This window comes from Alternaria incomplexa (genome assembly GCF_024043165.1).
Source record: "Alternaria incomplexa strain BMP 0042 chromosome Unknown scaffold_18, whole genome shotgun sequence".
Taxonomy (NCBI): Eukaryota; Fungi; Ascomycota; class Dothideomycetes; order Pleosporales; family Pleosporaceae; genus Alternaria; species Alternaria incomplexa.
The window spans coordinates 104,911-126,329 of record NW_026249867.1 but is presented as its reverse complement, the minus strand read 5'-3'; the positions used below and the strand labels follow the sequence as shown (position 1 = coordinate 126,329).

The following is a 21,419-nucleotide window of genomic DNA, read 5'->3' as shown; positions in this document are numbered from 1 at the left end:
CTCCCGCTCCCATCCCGCCGCGCACGCAACCGGCGCAACACTCCCCACTTGCCTGCCCAACCTACCGACGAGACCGAAATGGCGCCCAGAAGTAAAACCGCGAACATCTCCTTTACGGTCGACTCGGCCTCGGAAGACGAAATGACGGTCGACGAGCTCAATGCGCTTCCCACGCCCGCATCTACCAGCGACAAACCCGCGCGAAAGACGCGTGGAACTGCTGCGCAAACCAAGAAGACAGCTGCGGCGACCAAGGCGACTGCTAAGGGCAAGCCGGCGACGCGTCGGACAAGCGGCACAACTGCGGTAGCTACGAAGAAGAGCGCGGTGGCAGGCGCAAAGAAGGTAGCGGCAAAAGGCGGTCGCAAGGCACAGGCGGAAGTCGAGGAGGCCAACGCAAGTGATACGGAGGAGGTAGAAGACTTCGAAGAGCCAGAGCCGGTTGCGCAGGCCAAACCAGCTAAGAGAGGCAGGCCAGCGAAGAAGGCGCAAGAAGAAGAGGTCGAAGAGGCAGCACCAGCGTCAGCGAAGAGAGGGCGCAAGGCAGCTGTGAAGGAACCCGCCGAGAAGAAGGAGACGAAAGCGAAGCTTGCGCCAAAGTCAAGAGGAACAAAATGCGCGACCGAGCCAGAAACCGAGCCAGAGAAAATGACAATCCCAGAGACACAACAAGAGCCAGACGCAGACACTATGGATATCGAAGAGTCGATCGAAATGGGAGAGGAGATACCTGAAAGCATGCCTCCACCACAATCACAGCCCTCCGCACGGCGAGCGCAAGCCCAACCCAACAGCAGAGCGCGCCGAACATCAGCGTCACGGAAAAGAACAGGAAGCGTGTCAGACTCCGAACGCGATCCAGTCATGCGACGGAAAGTCGGCGACCTTACCAGGAAGCTAGATGCTATGACTGCCAAGTACGAAGCGCTCAAGGAATCTGCGTCAACAGGCAAAGAATCGAACTTTGAGCAGCTTAAGAAGCGGACAGAGCAAATCGCAAAAGGTACGACCTTCTATATGTTATGTGATGAGAGAGCTTGTGCTAATACGATAAACAGACCAAGACGCCGTAATCAAATCCCTAAAATCCCAACTCACCGACCTCCAATCCCGCACCTCGACCCTCACCACCCTGAAGAAAGACCTGGCAGCGTCCACAAAAGAAACCAGCCGTCTCACGGCCGAAAACAAGAAACTCACCGACGCCCTTACAACCGCGCAGAATGAGAGCAAGACATTGTCTAGCAAGCTCGCCGCTGCCCGTTCCTCCTCACAACAGCCCGAGACAAAGAACATGCCTGGTAGCGCGGTGAAGCAAAGGACAACAGGGGTTGTATTGCCAGGTACAGCGGAAGCAGCCAAGGAAGCGACGCTCGCGAAGCAAAAAGTGGATTTGTATAGCGATCTGACGAATCTGGTTGTCCTGGGCGTGAAGAGGAGTGAGGATGAGGAAGATGTGTTTGATTGTTTGCAGACGGGGAGGAATGGGAGTAAGTCTTTTCCACCATCCACATCCCTCTACCATCCCCTTCCCATTACCACTGCCCCTACCATTCCCCGTCCAGTATACTGACGTTCCCACAGCCCTACACTTCCACCTCACAGTCGCCACCTCGGGCTCCTCCTACGAGGAAACAGAGTTCATCTACCAGCCCCTGCTTAACGAACAACGAGACAGGGAGTTGTTGGACCTGTTGCCGGATTATCTGACGGAAGAGATTTGTTTCCCCAGGGCGCAGGCGGCGAAGTTTTATTGCAAGGTTGTTGATAGTATGAGTAAGAAGATTGTGCTTGAAGAGGATGGGGAGTAAGATGGGATGGATGTGCGTGGGAAAGAGGAAGAAAAGGATGAATGAGAGGGGGATGAGAAGGGCGGAGGGAGGCAAAGAGGGGCAGGTGGAATGCGTTCTCCTTGTCATGTCATGGATTGGTGACGAGGGCTTTATACCAGGTTGATTACATCTTTCTGCTTGTTTGTTAAGATCGCAAATACCCAGTCAAGTTCACGTTTATCAATTCCTCTCAAATCGACAATAGCAGTGCTCCGTAAAGATAGTGGATAGAGTCGTTCCAATGCTTGCTTGCTTGTTTGTTGGTACAATCGGCGCATGTATCTACACTGTCCCGTATCCTCGAGGCACACGCGCGTTTATCCGACGATTTCATCTGATTCCGCTACGCATGTTCTCGTCTATCGTCCACTATATTCAATCCCCTCGATCCGAACGGTATGTTGGGGGTTGTATCGTGTTTATTGCTTTCCTTGGACCTTGTCGGCGGCCTTCTTGACGTACTCCCTGTTGTATGTGTTAGCCCTAGTCCTCACATCTATTATCGATTCCAGCAACAGCCTCCCTGCTCCGTCGCAAGAGCTCGTGCCGCAACGACTGCATGGATGTGCGTAGGTTTGTGGATATGTAGTGTGTACGCACTTGACAAAGTTCTCCTCATCAGGGCTCTTCGCGTTGATCGGGGGAGTGGTAGGGTCCTCGGCCTTCTTGCCGCCCATGGAGAGCGCAGCACCGGTGAATGTCACGCCGAGGGTGGCCATCGCAAGCTGTAGCAACACGTTAGCCTACATCCTTCATATCCTCCAAGCCAATCCCATTATCCCCAATTGATCCTCTCCCGCCCCAGAGTCGCCGAGAAAGTACGGGCAGAGCATGCGCCGCACTGCAGCTGTTCGCAGCTTCCGTATCCAAACTTTTCCTCCTCTCGACATGCGGAAAAGGCAAGAACATACGACGTGCGATCCGACCTGACGGCCCATAATAGTGTACATAGCAACCATCTTTGCGGTATTCGAGGGTTTTCCGTGCCGTAAGCGGGGTGATGCGTCGTCAATGGATGGAGGGTGGAGGTAAGAGAGTCGTGGGGTGGGTGCAAGCGTTGCCGGGTGCTTGCGCGGAGCTCTCTTCGGAAGAGAAGATAGGGCTTGGCGGCGAACTGTGGCGGAACTGTGGCTGGTGCGTGGGAGGGAAAGAGCAGGGATCAGGTGGGTGGCTGGTGGGTTACGAAGCGATTTAGTGGGTGTGACGTCTGTATGCGGCTACCGAGGTGGTGTGAGTGAGCTTGTTGGGGCCTGTGAGGTAGGCAGTAGTGGTACCGAAGAAGCATGGGGTGGTAAGATTAAGCTACCAGCGCTTGCTCGATTACCTGTTCTTGTTCTCTTTCCGTTCGCCTTTTCTCTTTAGTAGTACGACGCGCACGCAGCTGGTTACAAAGAGAAGCAATTGAGCAACACCGCGACCATGGCGAAAGACAGCAACAAGAAGATCGACGAGGTCGATGGTGTACCTGTGGAGCGACAAGGCGCACGACCAGACTTCTCGATTCCACCGCCGAGGAAACAGTTACCGAAGGAGCTTCAGGATACGCTGAATGATGAGGAGAAATTGTGGGAGGTGCTTTATGAAGGCGAGTATGTATACATCCTCAATCCCGTCCTCACAATTGCCAGCAATGCCCCTACTCTCTCCTCCGCTCCACGATATGGATAGCTAACATAATGACAGAGGCGAAGACACAACAGACACCTCCCTCCGCTACGCCGCCTACGCCTCGCGCATCCGCACCATCATGCTCTCCGCCCACCGCTACGTAGCCTACACCTCCGACATAGGCGAATCCTTCCGCCCCATCGCACATCCCTACCTCGTAAAAGGCGCCTACGGTATCTCCTGGCTCTACCTCATGGGTGACGTCTCGCACGAAGGCTACAAAGCGTACGTTCGCAACCAGCGCATACTGCACCCGGAGAAGTACATAGACGACGCCGCAGAGAAGAGCCTGGAGAACGTCACGAGTAAAGATAGGGATATGGCGGCGACGGGTGGCAAGAGTAATGCGGCGGGTATCTTTGATAAGGTGCAGGCGGCTGCGAAGCAGGCGACGAGTACGGAGGGAGTCAAGTATGGGGATGCGGGGAGTGCGTTGACGGGTGGGCAGGTTGTTGGCGGGAGGATACCGGCGATTGAGGACTACAGGGCTGTTATGGCGCAGAGAGCTGTGTTCCAGGCTGTTGCGTCAATGGGTCTGCCGGCTTTTACTATTCATAGTATAGTCAGGTACTCGGGGCGTGCGCTGAAGGATGCGAAGAATAAGACGTTGAGGACGTGGGGGCCTATTGGGGTAAGTGCTTGCGTGGAAGGACATTGGAAGGAGAGTAAGATGCTAACGAACGATAGCTTGGTCTCGCGGGTGTACCTTTCTTGCCCTACATATTCGACGAACCGGTTGAGCATGCGACGGAGTGGCTGTTTTATAATGCGTTCAAGACGTTCGGTGGAGAGAAGGCGGTTGAGGGAAGGCCGGCGACGGGGGTTAAGGAACTGAGGAAAGAAGAGACGGAGGCGAATAAGCTGAAGAAGGAGTTGTAGAGGGTTTGGGAGGTGGACACACGACATGCGTAGATATCACGATACACGCTATACACTCTGTATGAATGTAAATATGGAATTCTTCTCTTCGAAACGCTTTGAATAAGACCAGATGTGATTCCATTCATATAGACGGGTATCTTTGCAACGGACCAAGATCATTCTTTCAAGAGATTCATTGCGCTGATGCTCAAGCCTTTCCTCTCTTCGCTCCCTTCTCGCAAGCTTCTGTAAACACCCTCAGCAGCTCAGGGAAATCGCACACATTCATCGACTCAAACGCCGGATTCTTGTCCACCTTCAATGCACTCATACGCGGACTCTTGATACCAAACGCGAATTTGGCGAGAAACCTAGGGTCATCGCGTACGCTGACTGCCTTCAGTACTTGTTGGATCTTAGCTGGGTCAGGAGGCTGAGGCGGCTCATCAGGTAGTACGGCTTGCGTATGAGTCTCGCACCACGTGCAATGCCCGCATTCCTCTGCTATGTCAGTGCTCTCTCCGAAGTAGTCTGCGAGTGACCTAGACAAGCAGCGTTTGTCGGTGATGAGGTTGATTAGAGCTTTCGTGCGTGCGAGATTCTGTTTCTCGGTCTTCTCCATGGTTTCGTCCAGCTGCGCGACGATCTTGTCAATCTCTTCGGGTGTAGATGGTAAAGGACGTTCGAGGCGGTAAATGTTTTGTACGCCTTCCTTCTTCAGTTCAATCGCGCCACGCTCATTCCATTCGTCCATCTTGCGCACTAGATCTGCTCGAGGTATATTGGATGAGTTCGCTAGGTCGTCCAAGGCGACGTGCGTCCATTTACTACTCTGGACGGATGCTCTGACGATAGCGGAAGCTGCGGATGACCCATCATTCTTTGCGAGATTCGGGTTCTTCGTGATGTACGAATACTTCGCGTACATAGCTCCAGCAGAACGGAAGAGCCCAAAGTTCAACTCCATTTGCGCGTACAGGATACTAAGAACGATGGCTTTGATGTCGGTTGCCTGCCCTTGTGTATACAATGAGAGCTGGAAAGTATCACCTGCTTTGAGCTTCGAGCGAGCAGGAGAACATATGTCCTGCATCAAGAGCTTCAATGAGCGGTGCGAAGGCCGGTCGCCGTAGGTAAAGATGTTGCGGAGGTAGAAATCTTTCGTCGAGAGGTAGAACATGCACGTACTCGGCTTTCCGTCTCGTCCAGCTCTGCCGATTTGTTGACTGTAAGACTCGATGCTGTCAGGTATGTCGAAATGAACGATGCTACGAATGTCTGGTTTGTCGATGCCCATACCGAATGCGATCGTTGCGATGACTATCATGTCGGTGCTAGCCAGAAACTCGTCTTGCGTTTTCGTGCGCAATGGTGCAGGCATTCCAGCGTGATAGAATTTGGCGTTGAAGCCACGCTTCTTCAATTCTGCGGCCAGCATCTCCGTGCCCTTTTGAATCGTCACATATACGATGGTAGGACCTGGGTACTTTTTGACGTGAGCAGCAAGTTTCGACACGTAATCGGCGTCTTTTCCGTTCGCCTCGGCAAGAAGACGTAGATTCGGACGGTACATGGTCGTCCTGAACAGGCCCTCTCTCGATATGGAGAAAGCATCCCGGATGTCTTCGGCAACTTTCGGTGTGGCTGTAGCTGTCAAGCACACGACTCTCTCAACTTGTGCTTCTTTTGCGAAGCGAGCAATCTTGAGGTAATCGGGACGGAATGAGTGGCCCCACTCTGAGATACAATGCGCTTCATCCACGGCTAGCAGACGGATACCTCCGGGAATGTCTTTGAGCGACGCAATAAAACCTTCGCTGTTGAGACGTTCTGGTGCGCAGTAGATCAGATCTAAATGCCCTTTCTTGAGATCGTCTTGTGTAGCCAGGAACTGGTCGCGAGAGATGGACGAGTTCAGTACGGCAGCCTTGATACCGCGGCGCAAGAGGGCGTCGACCTGATCCTTCATCAAAGCAATGAGTGGCGCGATGACTAGAGTGACGCCACTTTGTTCACGCGTCCGGCGACCAAGCTCTTCGTCTTGATATCTGAACGCCACAGCAGGCACCTTGGAAAGTTAGACGAATTCTGATTTCAAAAGACAGGACTCGCCTGGTAGCAGAGACTCTTGCCACCTCCAGTGGGGAATACAACAACTGCACTTCCTCCATCAAGGAGGCGGGTAATAGCTCTTTCCTGTTCGAGCCGAAAGCCATTCAGCCCGAAGCGTCCTTTCAGGATGTTGTTTGCGAGGATTTTGCTGGCCGATGGCGTATCGGTGGTGTTCTCCTCATGTCGACTCCGTTTGGTTAAAGACTCAATGTCTGCGCTGTCGTTGGCGATCTTACGCTTTCCATCAGGCGCAACGTTCGTACTAGCAGCAAACTGCTCTTCGTCACCCGAAGACCAGCCAAACTCATCGTCGCTCATGTCAGCGTATCAAGCGATGGCTGAACACCTGTAGTAGTTCGAAATCTTGGAAATGCGACCGCGATTGGCGATTGCTGGGGAAGGTCGCGGTGTCACCAATGCGTGGCAGTCGCGACTTGACCCAAACCCAGGGTTACACGCCAAGGGATCAAAAGCGCGCTAGCACGTGATTAGACGTGTCACCCCCTGGGCACCTGCAGTGCAGCTCGCGAAGAGGGACGATAACGGACAACGCACTCCCCCAAGACCCTCAATGGTCATGCATACAGCTGGCTACATCTCTTGATCGGGCATTGTCAGGCCGAGGCTGCGTTGCTCTGACGGCGACATCTGCTAGTGACGGCCCCATTCTTCAAGCTGAGTGAGAATCACCATCACCTACTTCACCCTTTCGGGTCATCCGCCAAGGTACTCTTTGACTATTATGCACGTATGTCTGGGATTATCGACGTGGTTTTCGACTTTCGGACGGTCATCCCGGTATGCCACGCCCGAAATGCTGCGAGGCCACCTGGGTTGGCACTCGCATAGGATGTGAGTAAATATCATGGTCTCCGAAAGAAGCAGTTGGTAGCGGAGCATTGCGCCGAAATCGAAGATCTTTCAGACCCTGAAGGATTCGCTTTCGCTATTTCAATTCCTCCCACGTTCGAGATTGATCTAGCGGCCAGATCAAAGCTTTACACTCGCCACACTGACCAATCACTGAGAACGTTTCCTTCTCCTGTACGCTGATCCGATATCCGGTGCATCTACGTTTAGTGAGAAACTGCGGGCATCGAGAACTAGAACGGTCCGATTTTGACCCCACTTTCAGGGACATAGAGCAGCTGCAATGCCGCACATTGGGTACTTCACCGGTGCTCTTTCCGGGCTCACACACCTAGGGTAAGCCGGTACGCTACCACAAACAACGCACCAACTCACTCAATTCTCATCCGAGTTATACACGCCACATTCATAGTCTGGACATCAAGCTTGCAAAGCCACTTGAGAATACAGCGTGGTCTTAACTTCCCCAGTGGCGAGTCTGTATTGCCCGGGCAGCTTCCTCGCGACACACTTGCTGGACACCGCCCTTTCCGTCGCATTGCTACAATCGCATCTTTCAATATGCGCTGAGACCAAGCATCTACCGAGCATCGTACCTTCCCAAACTTTAATCGCCTATTTTTCGTCTATGTCCCGTCGAGGGTTACTACCACCCATTCGGAATGCCGTCGGCCGAGCGCTCCACTACGCGCCTGCTGGACCTAGAGGATCTGGAGTCTGACGCCGCACCACTTTTCGTCATCAAAGCTGGGGAGACAGCTCTGGGTTTCGAGTTTGTCTTCTGCAATGAAGCGTTCCGCAGACTCCCTCTCCGCAACTCCATCCTAGCCGAGGAAAGAGCATCACTCCTGTTCCGCTCATGGGCGCAAGCGCTAGGTGAATACAAACCTCGACATGAGTTTGCCGGTCGTGTTTGGACTGCGGAATTGGCAGGGAAGAATGGTGGCTTCAAGCTAGTGAGAGCGACAGGATCCGACGCGCAGCAGCAAGAAGCGCCTTCGTTGGGGGAAGAAGCAGACGATGATGATCACCTCACTATCAGTCGAACCCCAGTCTTCACACGATCGAAAGCACAGCTCATCAACGACCTCAAGCGCGATAGATCAATATCGCTCAAGAACATCCCGTACACGAACCTTCATGCCAGGTGGGAAAGTATCCAGACCATGATGGAGATGAGCGATGTTGGGGTGTTCGAGTACAACGCAGAGGGAAAGCTCCTGCATGCCAACGAGGCATGGTATAGATTGAGGTAACAACCAAGCACAAACTGATGTTTCACGTCGTTGACAATTCCCAGCTCCCAACCCAGAAACGTCAATCCTGACGAGTTCTCTTTCATGGATCTGGTCTACCCCGATGACCAAGCGCTGGTAATGTCCATGTGGAATAAGCTTTCGCAGGGAAAATCCGTTACGTTTGAGATGCGATGGAAGGGACGCACAGGAACGAAAGGCGCCGCGCAATGGGTACTTTCAGCTTGTGTTCCTGTGTTCGATGATGACAAGAAATTGATCGGTATTGCCGGCAATACCGTAGATATCAACGCACAAAAGAAGTCTCAAGAGGCAGCACAAGCACAGGTGTAAGATTGATCTGCAGCATGCATGATTCAGTCATACTAAATCCATCTCTAGGGAAGCACTCGAACAAGCGCGGCTGGCAGAGATGAAATTTGCGCGCTTTGCCCAAGTGTCCCCTACCGCTATATACGTATACATACCTGAGAGTGGTAAGTTAGATTGCCTCATCGCAGAGTAATTGCTAATATTGAAATAGGCATGAACTTCGTCAATGACCATTTCTTCGAGCTCACTGGCCATCCACATGGTCCAGTCAGCCAGTACGACTGGTTCGACCTCATCGCTAAGGAAGATGTCGAAAAAGTCAAGAAAGATTGGGAGAACATGCTCACGAGCGGTAAAGCCAAAGGAATACAATTCCGTTTGAACAAGACTTGGATCAATCAAGATGGTATTCGCTCGAATGTATGGGTGCAAAGTTCAAGTTGCCCAGAGCTGGACGAGAACGGCCAAGTCATAAGTAAGATAGTTCTCCGCACTTTACACATTCAACGCGCTGATCCTTTCAGGCATCATGGGGACGCTATTCGATATCTCGCAGTTCAAGTGGGCTGAAAGCGTTCAGCGGCGCCGCATCGACGAAGCGCTGGAAGCAAAACGACAACAAGAAAAGTATTTCACTGCGCGCTCTGCAATCGACTCTTGTTGACAAGTACAGCTTCATTGATATGACTTCGCACGAACTCAGGAGTGAGTGACGCCTCTGCACCAGACATACGAGCCACCGCTAACGTCGTATCCCAACATCTAGATCCATTGTCAGCTGTCATACAATGCGCCGACTCCGTTATTGCATCGCTTCAACAACTAGCCAGACGCCAAATCATAGCATCGAAAGATCCGTCCGAGATATCCAAGGCAGAAGCAGAAGTTCAGAGCTGCATTGAATCGCTGCTGATCATAGTGTCATGTTCAATGCACCAAAAACGCGTCATTGACGACGTGCTCACCCTGTCGAAACTTGATTCTAACTTGATCTTGATCACGCCAATGCGCGTGCAGCCCGCGGTGGTCGTGTCGGATGCGGTGCGCATGTTCGACGTCGAGTGCAACCAGGCGGGCATCAAGCTCGTTTTCCTCATTGATGAGACTTTCAATGGCATGGATTGGACGATGCTTGACCCCTCACGCCTCTTGCAAGTCCTCATCAATCTACTGTAAGATTCTCATCTCCATGTCGCATACCCTACGCTAACAATACCAGAACCAACGCCATTAAATTCACCAAAGACCGCCCTCAAAAAGCCATCACCGTCACTATCGGTGGCTCCTGGACCCGTCCACCTAAGTGCTGGAACGAGATAACCTTCACCGACGATGAGAAGCCCAAGACAGACATCACCGACAAAGCCGAATGGGGCGAAGGCAAAATAGCATTCCTCTGGCTGAAGGTCAAAGACACCGGCTGTGGTATGACCACAGACGAGCAAAAGAAACTCTTCTCCCGCTTCTCACAAGCCACGCCACGCACTCATGTCAAATACGGCGGTTCAGGCCTCGGTCTCTTCATCTCCAAGTCTCTTACGAAGTTACAAGGCGGAGCCATCGGCGTGCACTCCGAGAAAGAGCAAGGCTCAACATTCGCCTTCTTCATCAGCACCCGCCTCGCGCACCCACCAGCCGACCAAGTCTCCGCTCGCGCAGTCCAAGCTCGGCCCGTCCCTCGTCGTACCATGACGGGCGAAGAAGCCATGCAATCCATCAGGCTCAACGTGCTCATCGTAGAAGACAACCTCGTCAACCAGAAGGTGCTTAGGAAGCAATTGCAGAAGTTCGGTTGGAACATCAGCGTAGCAGGCAACGGCCAAGAAGCGTTGGAGTGGCTCAAAGACAGCGTATACTGGCGCAACGAGGAAGACAGTTCCAAAACAGAGAAGAAACACGACCTCGACATCATCCTCATGGATATAGAAATGCCCATCATGGATGGCTTGACTTGCGCCCGGCTTATCCGCGACTACGAACACCAGGGTCTGCTTGCGGCGCCACTAACGCCGGGGGTACCGTCGTCAGGTCAAGCTTGTCATAAGAAGACGTCGTCTACGTCTTCGGCGTCGCATGAGCGGCCGGATAAGCAATCGCTTCGTCTGCCTATTCTGGCTGTGAGTGCGAATGCGCGTATGGAGCAGATTGAACAGTCGTTGGCGTCGGGGATGGATGATGCGATTTCGAAACCTTTTCGTATTCCGGAGCTTTGGCCGAAGATTAGGGGATTGGTTGGGAGGGTTGCGGATGCGGATACGAAGGTTAGGTCGTGATATTCTGGGTGCGATTGTACGTATGTTCTTGAGATCGGCGTTTGGTAGATGCATAAGCATGGATCCGGCGTTTGGTGTTGTTAGTAATACAATGGTTTCGATGGCTTCAATCGGTAGTATGCAGGACATCGTCACGCGACGGAGTCGCGATTTTTACGTTTGTATTACATTCACTGCGGTAAAAACTTCGGCCAGATCTTCATCCAAATCTTCGCCCCCGGCATGCTCGCAGCCGTTGCTTACATCGATATCCAAGTAACCTTCCTTCAATACCCAGTTGATGTACTCGAAAACTTGTTCCTCAGCTGGCATTGTATCAGGCCGATCCATCTCGTCGTAGTGTGACATTGCAGAGTCCAGTGTTACGCTGAAGACGTCAGGGTCTTGCAAAGCCCGTAGACTCTCCACTCGCGGTACGGGAATCCCATTCTTGCAGCACTGATAATGCTCAGCGGAGAAATTGATGGTACCGCGAGGTTCCTTTCGCCAGCTGTTCGTCCTTGTGGGTTTCCGAAGCATCCACGGCTCTGCCTGTCCAAGAGAACAGCAAGTATGTTCACCGCCCAAGAGATCGAACAGAATGTGTCGCGTGATATGGTAGACGTACCGGTTTAGCAAAGGCTTTGGTGGGTTCAAATCTTCGATAAGTTCTCGGATCTCGGCGGAATCGTTTTCGAGTATGAACTTGCCGGGTGTGCAGCCTGTGGGGGAGCATATACAAGTGCAATTGTCGTATGGTATACCCAGTTCCTTTTGTATCGACTCGATGCAGTGCTTTTTAACGGCTGATATGTCCTCAGAAGCTGTCTTTGTCTTATGGTAACGCATTCCCTTCGCATAGAGATGGAGAGCAGTCAGAGATACATCCGTGTGTCTGGAATCTAACCTCACTCCTCGACTTGCAAACCAATCTATCATCTCGAAATCGTGACTGAAACAGCTTTGCAGGAACGGTGTCCACCCGTTGTCGTTGGGTTGGTCAAACCGGTGAAATCCAGCAGACCAAAGTTCGTTTGCGGCGTTTGGTGTGATGTGAAATCGTGTGCAATAGTCCGTGGGGAAGTCATAAAGTCCCTTCCCGTCAAGATCCAGCGCAGGGGGGAAATCGATTCCCCACGATAGAAGTGTCTCCATGATCGATGGCGCACGTTGTTCCTGTAGCTCCCCAGGCGTCAACTCAAGCTTGGCGGATACTGAACGTGGCAGGTGGGAAATGGTCATGTCCTTAAGGCGAGTATGGCGGTCACGTAGCGCCTGGATAATTTGAAGCAGGATTTGTGACTCGTTCAACTGTAGCGCATATTGCAACAGGCTGTAGTCTTCTGCTGGAGTAAAGAGCCCACAGTCCGCGTTGAGCAAGCATCGGACAGATTTATCGATCCCTAGAGCCACGGCAAGATGTACGGGTCGTCGCCCATAGTTGTCTTCGATATTCACATCCGCACCTTTCCCCACGAGCATGCTCAATCCGGCTGGCCATAAGACGGCGAAATGAATTGGAGCAAGTCCATTGACGGGTGATTTGCGATTCAATGTTGATGGTTTAGCCTTCTTGATTATGCGGCGGAAATGCTCCTCTTCTCGTTGCATGATGATCGGCACAAGATACCCGAGATCCATGACTTCGAAATCATGTTAGGAGGAGCTTGTACCGAATAGGATAAGGAACTCACTATCGATTTGATCTTCAAAGAGGCTCAGCTGTGTGATATAGCTGCGAAAACCGATGCATCGATCACCTCGACGCATGTTACCTGCAAAGGGTTTCGACGTATGGCCCCCAGCCTTTACAAACAAATCTAAAATGGTCCGAAGCCCTTGAACTCTTGAAGAGTTATGCCTTAGGGAAAAGGACATTGGGTCCATCAGCTGATCACATGGGGTGCCCCCATGATGTGTTAAATCTATGAATGTAAGGTCGGGGAGGCGGTCTCTGATCAAGTTGGGATCGGCACCTCTTTCCACCAAAAATTGGAAAAGAGCTGCGTGTTCTGCGATACATGACGGGTCAAAATGTGCGATGAACAGGTTGACAGTCTCCTGTCAGATGTTTATTAGAATATAGTTGTGCCACACGACTGCTTATACTTACGTTCAAAATGGTACGACCATCTCTGTCCACATCGAGAGCTGAAGCTTCTGCGTTGTCGAATGTCCGTTGCAGAGTATTATGGAGCTGAGTCGAAATGTGATGCTGATAAGAGTAACGCCCGGCCATTTTGAGCTTAATGATCTCGTTCCTAATGTTATCAATCGCGCGGAACGCAGGCGACGTCTGCGAGTCAACGAGTCTACTTGTACCGACTACGATTGGACTAATTGAGAATTGGTTCATAGTTGACCAGTTCCTTACCCGAGTGCCAAAGTCGATGGTACGGTACAAAAGCCACGACGGAGGAATAATCTGCATGATAATCTCAAGACTTTGCTCCGAAGTTCGGTAATCCGGACAGTATGAGAAGTGTTGCGTTCGGAAAGTTCGCGTGAACCGAACTATGGACAATGGCTGCCACCGACGCGCAGTGCCGACGGTACGACATTTGCATCTTTGAGGTCTACGACCATGATACATCTTGTTCAGCTGAAGTGGTTGATATGCCGAGGATTCGACATAGACGTGATCCGTACCATAGCCGGACTGTACATGAGGGCTGCGTGTGCCTGGACTCACAGTCAACTTCTCGATGGCCGCGAGAATCTGCTCGGTATTTGCCAAAGTCATTGCCGTGATATGTTCATTTGATTCCTGTGCTGTAACATCCGCATTGTATGCTGTCAAGAGACGTTGAGTGTCTTGTAAGATGCGTTCCGTTCTGGTAGAAGTGGTCGCTAAGTTTCGGTCGATCTCTTCAACGTGAGGTTGCAACCGTGCTGTATTCCTCGCGATCATGTTTGAGCTGCCATCGATTGTTTTCATGAGTGTCAAGGCCTTGCCGACGTCGAGCCGCGTCTGATCTGTGATTACCGCGATGTTTGATGCGAGCTTGCTGTATGCTAGTCAGCACAGTGGTAGTCTCAGGGCCCTGCCGTCAGCTTCTACAGGTTGGATTCCCACTTACAGATTTGCCGCTTCTAGCCATAAAGACAGGGTGCTCTTCTTCTGTTCAAGTCGATCACATATGCTTGCCACCTCTTCTTTCTTACGGACGGAACAAATGGCATCCCAGCCTCGTCGCAACACACCATCATTCTTACCGCCGAGCAGGCCCTCTAGCGTCTTACATAACTCCTCAGCGAGATCAATATACTCGATTAGAGGGGTGTCAAACGTTGAGGACGCTACTGCCGTCGCGAAACCAGGCAAGTGGTGATTCTGGATCTGTTGCGCTATCTCGATCTGCTGACGTAGGTCGGTCTGCAGCTGAACAAAACGCCGCGGTACATTGCGCACATCCGAGCAGAAGCGTTCGAGACAGGATGAAAGGCGCAGAGCTACGTCCACGAACTGGACAATAGCGGCGACGGCGCCCACCACCTCGGCCATTTGAGGTATTGTGATGAGAAGAATGAGTGCCAGCAGCGGGGAATAGGCTCATATGCATAGCCACAGCTGACTTAGCTCGTCCCGAGCGAATAGAATGCATGCATGATCATGTACATGGTGTTGGCGAGGCTGAGCTTCAACCTTGCAACCCGATTGATGAAGGCGATGAGCTCGAGTCACGGTTTCGTCGTGAGTTATATATCAGACATGTTGCATTGAGAGTTGCCGGGCCGTGACTGGTATTTGATGTGAATTGTTCACATCATTGTCGTGGTGAAAGTCAAAGTGAAGGCAAGCGTAGATGAGATGGATGGCAGCTGCTGGACCCTGACGCTAGCAATCGTTCACGGTTAGCGCCACCTTCATCGGAATCGCCTTCCGAGACGGCGCGGCGACAATCGTAAGCTCTTGGTAGCCTAACCGGCTTCTCGAGGCTTCTCATGCTTGCTCAGCTTCGTTATTACACACTGTCGCCTCCGATTTAGCTCTCTAGCATCTTCTTCACTCAGCCTTCCACACATATAACATTCCCACATCTACCACAACCATGGCAGCCAACGAATCGAGCTACACCGAGATGAAGGGCGACTTAGAAGCAATCGGGGCGCATTGCCAGATGGAATACTGCAATGTACTAGACTTCCTGCCGTTCCGCTGCGAGAGTTGTCACGGGTAGGTCCTTACCACATCCAAGGCTACGCGTCCCACGCGTACCTACACAAAACACCCGTGGATACCACCATACTAACACCCACCCCCCAGGAAATTCTGCCTCGACCATCGCACCGAATACGCACACAAATGCCCCAAAGAAGGCGAATGGTCACGCCAAAAAGCCAAAAAGGCCCAAAACACCACGCCATCCGCCCCCAAACCCAGCGTCTACAACCACGACTCACAATGCGCCGACCCCTCCTGCAAGACCTTCATAGACACCGCCCGCGCACAAGGCGTCCACTGCCCGCGCTGTAACAGACGGTACTGCCTCAAACACCGCTTCGAAGAAGACCACTCCTGCTCCACCCTCACACCCCTCGGCGCGCGCCCCCAGAACTACGTCCAAGCACGCACGCAAACCGCTCTCACGCGGCTCAAAGCATGGGCGGAGCAAAAGAAGAAAGATGATGAGAAAAGACGCTCTTCATCCAAGAAAACAGGCGGATTCCTCGGCCTAGGCAAATCCTCCTCCAGCGCCGCATCATCCGCTCAAGCCGAACTCAACGCCCTCAAGCGCGTCGCCAAAGGCGAAGCCAGCATCCCCGCCGAGAAACGCATATACCTCCACGTCGAAGCCTCGGCCGATACAACAAAAGCCAAGTACCCCACGGGGAAATTCTTCTACAATAAAGAATGGACTGTAGGGCGCGTGTTGGATATGGCGGCCAAGGCGCTGCAGGTGCAGAATGTGAATAACCGGGGTGGGGGTGAAGAGGAGAAGTTACGGGTCTTTCATGTGGAGGGCGGGAGGTTGCTGAAGTTTAGTGAGAAGATTGGGGAGCCGTGTCAGAATGGGAATATGATTGTGCTGTTGAGGGGGGTGGGGAGTGGAGAGGCGCCGGATTTGATTGATTTGTAGGTGGGAGGGGGCAGTGGGAGTATTGCATGGCATGGCGTTTCGTGAGTGCGTTTTTTTTGCGCTGGAGATACCCTAGGGCTTATGATGGCATGATTGAATGAATGGATGAGTGATTATACATCTAAAGAGAGCGTACATATCTCGTTGAAGGCGTGACTCAGTATGTCGACTTCCTTTGAGCAAGGAACAACACGTCTACCACAACCACCCACGAACATAGACAGGAGCTCGGTACAATCATTATATTTAGATTTATCCTAATTCGGTACTGATACAGCACTAGGTAGGCGTCGAGCACTTCGAACGCCGGTGCCATCTCCCATCGCATGTAGATGCAGAACCCCAATGTAAACGCCAGTCCAACCCCAACGCTATATCGCATCAACCATGCCCTTGGTATATACCCATCGCCATCTCTGCTTGTGTGCTTGACCAACTCGCGGCATACGGTGAGCACACGTCGGTGTGGTATGCTCGTGACCTTCGTGGGCGCGTCCCAGTCTCCGCGGCGGAGGTGTATCGTTCGCATCCGTAGTGTGGGATGTGTCGTCGCACGACGAGTGCTACTCTGTCTGGATCGGATCTCGCTCGACGTATGTATCGCAGCATATATCCATCTCTTGCCCTCACACGTCATCCATTCAGTCGTCCTCGTGCTCCTTATTACTGCACTTCAACCCATGTATCTTTGTCCCCCAACCAACACTCCCGAGGTTATTCGCGCCATCGGAAATAGCGAGAAATTGATCCATGTTTTCGTCGCCGCTGCAGTCGTAATTGCTGTGGTATCATTAGCTGCCACCCTCCAAAACCCGATACAACACAATAAACTTACTCATAAAACCGGCAGCTCCAGTAATCATCCCTGTCCAACACAGCCTTGACATCGTGTCCGCCTACTAAGATACTTTGCACGCGGCCGTCGATGCTATATCCCTTGCGTTAGCACAACCACTCCCCCAATGATACGCGAAAGTGACAAGTGTGCGCAACATACAGATTATTATCCAGCGAGAGACACTGGTTATTATACGCGTCGACACTGACTTCGCTCAAAAACGAAGGCGCTGCAAAAAGCTGCACTTTGATCTTTGTGCCGCTGATGGTATCGTCGGCTAGTACTGTGCCCGTCCAAGCCAGCAGTACTGCGGACGCGGAAACGAGGCGGCCACTGGGCTTCATATCGGCGGCATGCGATGCGTCCGAGAAGTCGCGCAGCGAGTGGTGAGGGCTCGGTAGTCGGGGTAAAGCGTTCGTGACGGCGTCAAGGGCAGGCGTGCGACGGGCGATGAGGAAAGGATGAAGTCGGTGGTGGATGACGGCGGGTGTGTGGGTCGGGGGTCAGGTGGGCGATGTGGTTGGGCGGAGTGGGAGGGATGCGCCGCCTCCTCATTGCCGTTGTGACCGCACGGACGTTTGGGACGGGATCGTGACTGCCAATCTCCCTATAACTTCTGCATAGCTTGTCTTCACGATGCGGCAACGCGATGCGCGATATATGTCGTCTCGGTGCTAGATAGACTGCGAGCTTGTGCGATTAGACGGTGCGTACATGGCTAAAGGCCGCGTGTGCTACATGGCTAGTTCTCGAGTCCGGCTTCGCGACTTGACGTCACATGCTATTCCACAATGATATTACGCCTACATAGCTAGGACGACTTAGGGCCCGGTCATGTTCACTAGGAAGGGATCGAGGGTCTAGGGCTATCACCCCGATGTCCTTATCGCATGCTGTTTATCGCGAGAACTACAAGGCGGTAAATGTGCAGACATGTCGCAGAGCGTTCGATTCTGAAAATGCGGTTTCGACTACCCCGGTACAATGAGTTCCCGAGGGATTGGAGCAGGAGATCGAGCGGACGGTGTTCGCTGTGAAGACGGTATACGAGTAGTCGTTGCTATCATTTCATTCTATCTTTTATGCAGTCTAAATGACGATCAGGATTACTGACACACCAATCTAAAACACATTCCTCGTACTGGTGACCTCGAAATCTGTAGTCACCATTACATTATCTTTCCCATCTTGCAAGCGTGACCCATCAGTGGTTCCAGTTGGTGTAGGGCTAGCCTTTCGGTCCAGAAAAGTCAACTCCATTTCATCGTCCATAGTGCCGCCCTGAATGTTCGAGCTGTGCCCGTTGAAGTTGATACCTTTGCTACCAATCGTTTTGCCAGAGCCAGCTTGCAGATAGCCTGAGTTGCTGCGGTTGGATGAGGTAGCGGGTGTGGGCTTGATGATGAGTGCCTTTAACGACGGGAGCGAGACGACGATGATGGCTGTGCACATTTCGGCCGTGCACCAAAGGTCTGGGGGCTGTTAGTGGAGGATTGGGGAGGGGAGATGGGAAGGGTGACGTACTGCCGTCGGCGTCGGCGATGTCGTAGTCCATGTTGTAGACGATGAAACGGGCGAGACTGATTGCCATGGTGATGGCGCCTAGAGAGAAGATTCCTACCAGGCCGACCTTTTGTCTTCTACGCAGCTTCAAGCAGTTGAAGATGAAAAATGGCAGGCCGAATACTGGGGACAGCGTTAGCTCATAATTTGGAAGATGAATTTGGACTACTTACGCAGCAGATCGGTGCCAAAGTTGAGTGTCCAGTTGACGACCAAGTTGGAGTATGTGTTCCACGTTGAGTTAAGCTGATTCTCAATAGACCTTTTGAACACAAGATGTTAGCTGAAGAAGGACTCGATCATTGTAAGGACGGAGCACTCGTACCAGTTGTCTGAGATATTCGGTGCGAGGAGAGTGTCGCACAGTATGCTCGCAACAAAGCAGGCGACCACGATCGCAGTAGTGGCATAGACTGCGTAACGAAGACGCCTGAAGCCTTGCGGGATCAACCACCAGTAGAAAGCCACCAGCGAAACTTTGGGGAAGTACAACCCCGTGTCGAAGAAGTATATAGACACGAAGACAACCTAGCAGTAAACACCTGTCAGCTCACTAGTCTTGTTGCGTATCTTGGAGGTCATGTTGTCGACGTACTTTCAGGTATTCGACGGAGTCGCTCCTTGTCTCCTCGTCTAGAGGATGATCAATCAAGATGTAAAGCGCTCTTGTAGAGCAGGCAAACCATCCAAGCGCGCAGATGAAGCCTCCCCATACGAGGTAGTCGGGTAGAGTCAACGAACGGTGCTCCATACAAAGACGGACCCAACATCTTAGGATCGTAACACCCAGTGCCAACACGAGGAGTATTCCCTGGATAACCTGTGGATGTGAGTGAGACTTCAAATCATTCGGACTCGCGTAGTTCTTACGATAGAAGTGACTATCTCCATCGCGGCAACATACACACACACAGTATGTGTGGCCGGTGGAGTTTAAGTTCGCCCCAATGGGAACAAACGGAGAGAAGTGGTGAGTGAGGTCAAGTGCGAACTCTACTTGGGGTTGTTTGACATCTTGACACCTGCATATAGCGGGCAGCGCGAAGCCTAGGGTCAGGGTAGGTTAAAAGGGAGTGGTATGATCCGGCGTCTTGTGCTACAAGTCGGAATCATGAGTCGCATAGTTCCAGGCGGCTGGTAGCGTCTGTCCCGTGCTGATCAGTAGTCGATCAACCGGCTCCGCGGGCACTGCGGGTGAGATGAACCCTTTTTTTCCTTTTGCTTAACGGGGAAGAGAAGCTTCGTTATTCTGCGAATACGAGCTTCGCACTGACGTGACGACGTTGCCGGAACGTCATGAGGTTCTCGCGACGTTTGTACGCGCAAGATAGCTGGCAGATATCAACATGCTTCACTTTCAAAGCGCGGCGTCTCGGACGTGAGCGGGAACATTCCCCGTCCCGTCCATAATCTATCTTAATCTTGCCGCGAGTTGTTCAGTCTCTGTCGTCGGGCAGGCATCATGCATCCACGGAACTGACAGAGGGAGCTGAGCAAACAATGAAACACCAGTACCATACCAACACATCACTAGAAGAAGCCGAAGCAGCTCGAGAACTTCTGAGCCGCGAATCGGGACTCTCGAATGCACAGAGAACGTGGTAAGCTAGGTGCGGGCGCCGTCACGAAGTGCTTAAGTCCATCAGTGTCCTTGGTTGAGCTTGTCGCGGAGCTACCGCACGCTACAGAGTCTTTCTGGGATATCCTCGTGGCTTCTGCCCAGCCGGTCCAGTTTTGCGTTGAGACAGCCTCGTGGCGATGGACGACGCACGCTTGACTCGCTGCAGGGTCAGATAGCAGTCCAACGACTTGGCGATTTCGCGGGGTTGTCTCCGATCAGCATGCAATCCCTCGGAGTGGTCGCGGTTGACTTTCCCTCGACGTCGTCGGTCCGTCTTCACTCATGAAGCGACTGGGAACATGCGCGGGCGTCTGACACGCCGTAGGCTAAATGTCATTATTTTGCGATTGAAGGCGTTCCATAGCCCCATGGTGGATTCCTTGTTTCTCCAAAAGCCCCGACCCTAGATTCCACAATCATCGCGCACTGATCTACAGATCTCTGTGGAGTGGGCGAACGGACCCGCGGAGATGGTCTGGATCTGAGGTCGAGGGTACAGTACCCTTGGCGCAATCAGCGTCTGGCGTCGCAGCCATGCTTCGACCCTCCAGGGGCTATGCGCTAGAGGGGAATGACGCGACACCGGCAAACCTTATACAGTAGGGCCAACTGTGCCACTTTGATATCTGGATCATGTCAATAGGCTTACAGACTTCCAGATAAATGAGCTTGGTATGGAGCGCGAGATTCCTCGGCACAAGATATCTCGGCAAAGTCAAGAACATGATGCGCGACTCTTGATCGCGCCATTCTGGTGAATCGCCGTGAGAGGGGAGCGCAAACTGGTGACGCTCGTATATCCTCCTTGGGGACAAGATAAGATCCAGGTATCGTCGCGATGTAAGAGCAGGATGTGGTAGAAAGCGGTCCAACCCAGCCCGTCACGCAATGCAGGCCATCGCAGCTTCCTAGCTTAAGACGACGACGGGCTGATTTCATCAAGAGGATTCGAGCAGTTCAAAGGTAGCTCTTTTCAACCATGGGAGCCGATAGGAGACGTTCGATGCGATACAGAAAAGATGGCGGTGGTTCTGGTGTCCTGGAGATTATGGACGGCATGGCTTTGGTGATGATGGCACGCACGAAAGACCTGGTCAAAGCTCCTTGCTGAGTAACTGCACCCGTGCACTCGTCCCGATTCATCCCTCCTCAG

The 21,419-nt window shown here is 52.4% G+C and overlaps 6 protein-coding genes across 6 annotated transcripts; 4 read left to right on the top strand and 2 right to left on the bottom strand.

Moving 5' to 3' along the window:
• Positions 1 to 78: 78 nt before the first annotated feature.
• J4E90_009896 (uncharacterized protein) lies at positions 79 to 1,811 on the top strand (the record flags this gene model as incomplete). Its single annotated transcript, XM_051439413.1, has 3 exons — positions 79 to 1,003; positions 1,059 to 1,490; positions 1,585 to 1,811. 3 exons carry the CDS (start codon positions 79 to 81, stop codon positions 1,809 to 1,811), a joined length of 1,584 nt encoding a protein of 527 aa, XP_051286630.1.
• A 440-nt stretch (positions 1,812 to 2,251) lies between these two features.
• J4E90_009895 (uncharacterized protein) lies at positions 2,252 to 2,588 on the bottom strand (the record flags this gene model as incomplete). Its single annotated transcript, XM_051439412.1, has 3 exons — positions 2,252 to 2,297; positions 2,433 to 2,557; positions 2,580 to 2,588. The coding sequence occupies 3 exons, from the start codon at positions 2,586 to 2,588 to the stop codon at positions 2,252 to 2,254; spliced, it is 180 nt and encodes a 59-aa protein (XP_051286629.1).
• A 663-nt stretch (positions 2,589 to 3,251) lies between these two features.
• Positions 3,252 to 4,379, top strand: J4E90_009894 (uncharacterized protein; the record flags this gene model as incomplete). The annotated part of the gene is made up of 3 exons (XM_051439411.1): positions 3,252 to 3,421; positions 3,516 to 4,131; positions 4,188 to 4,379. The coding sequence occupies 3 exons, from the start codon at positions 3,252 to 3,254 to the stop codon at positions 4,377 to 4,379; spliced, it is 978 nt and encodes a 325-aa protein (XP_051286628.1).
• Positions 4,380 to 8,005: 3,626 nt separating this feature from the next.
• J4E90_009893 (uncharacterized protein) lies at positions 8,006 to 11,184 on the top strand (the record flags this gene model as incomplete). The annotated part of the gene is made up of 8 exons (XM_051439410.1): positions 8,006 to 8,595; positions 8,644 to 8,928; positions 8,981 to 9,075; positions 9,123 to 9,386; positions 9,436 to 9,538; positions 9,585 to 9,616; positions 9,678 to 10,083; positions 10,131 to 11,184. 8 exons carry the CDS (start codon positions 8,006 to 8,008, stop codon positions 11,182 to 11,184), a joined length of 2,829 nt encoding a protein of 942 aa, XP_051286627.1.
• A 4,031-nt stretch (positions 11,185 to 15,215) lies between these two features.
• On the top strand, positions 15,216 to 16,244 carry J4E90_009892 (uncharacterized protein; the record flags this gene model as incomplete). The annotated part of the gene is made up of 2 exons (XM_051439409.1): positions 15,216 to 15,340; positions 15,431 to 16,244. 2 exons carry the CDS (start codon positions 15,216 to 15,218, stop codon positions 16,242 to 16,244), a joined length of 939 nt encoding a protein of 312 aa, XP_051286626.1.
• A 1,960-nt stretch (positions 16,245 to 18,204) lies between these two features.
• J4E90_009891 (uncharacterized protein) lies at positions 18,205 to 19,396 on the bottom strand (the record flags this gene model as incomplete). The annotated part of the gene is made up of 4 exons (XM_051439408.1): positions 18,205 to 18,524; positions 18,607 to 18,768; positions 18,819 to 18,891; positions 19,241 to 19,396. The coding sequence occupies 4 exons, from the start codon at positions 19,394 to 19,396 to the stop codon at positions 18,205 to 18,207; spliced, it is 711 nt and encodes a 236-aa protein (XP_051286625.1).
• Between the last annotated feature and the right edge of the window lie 2,023 nt (positions 19,397 to 21,419).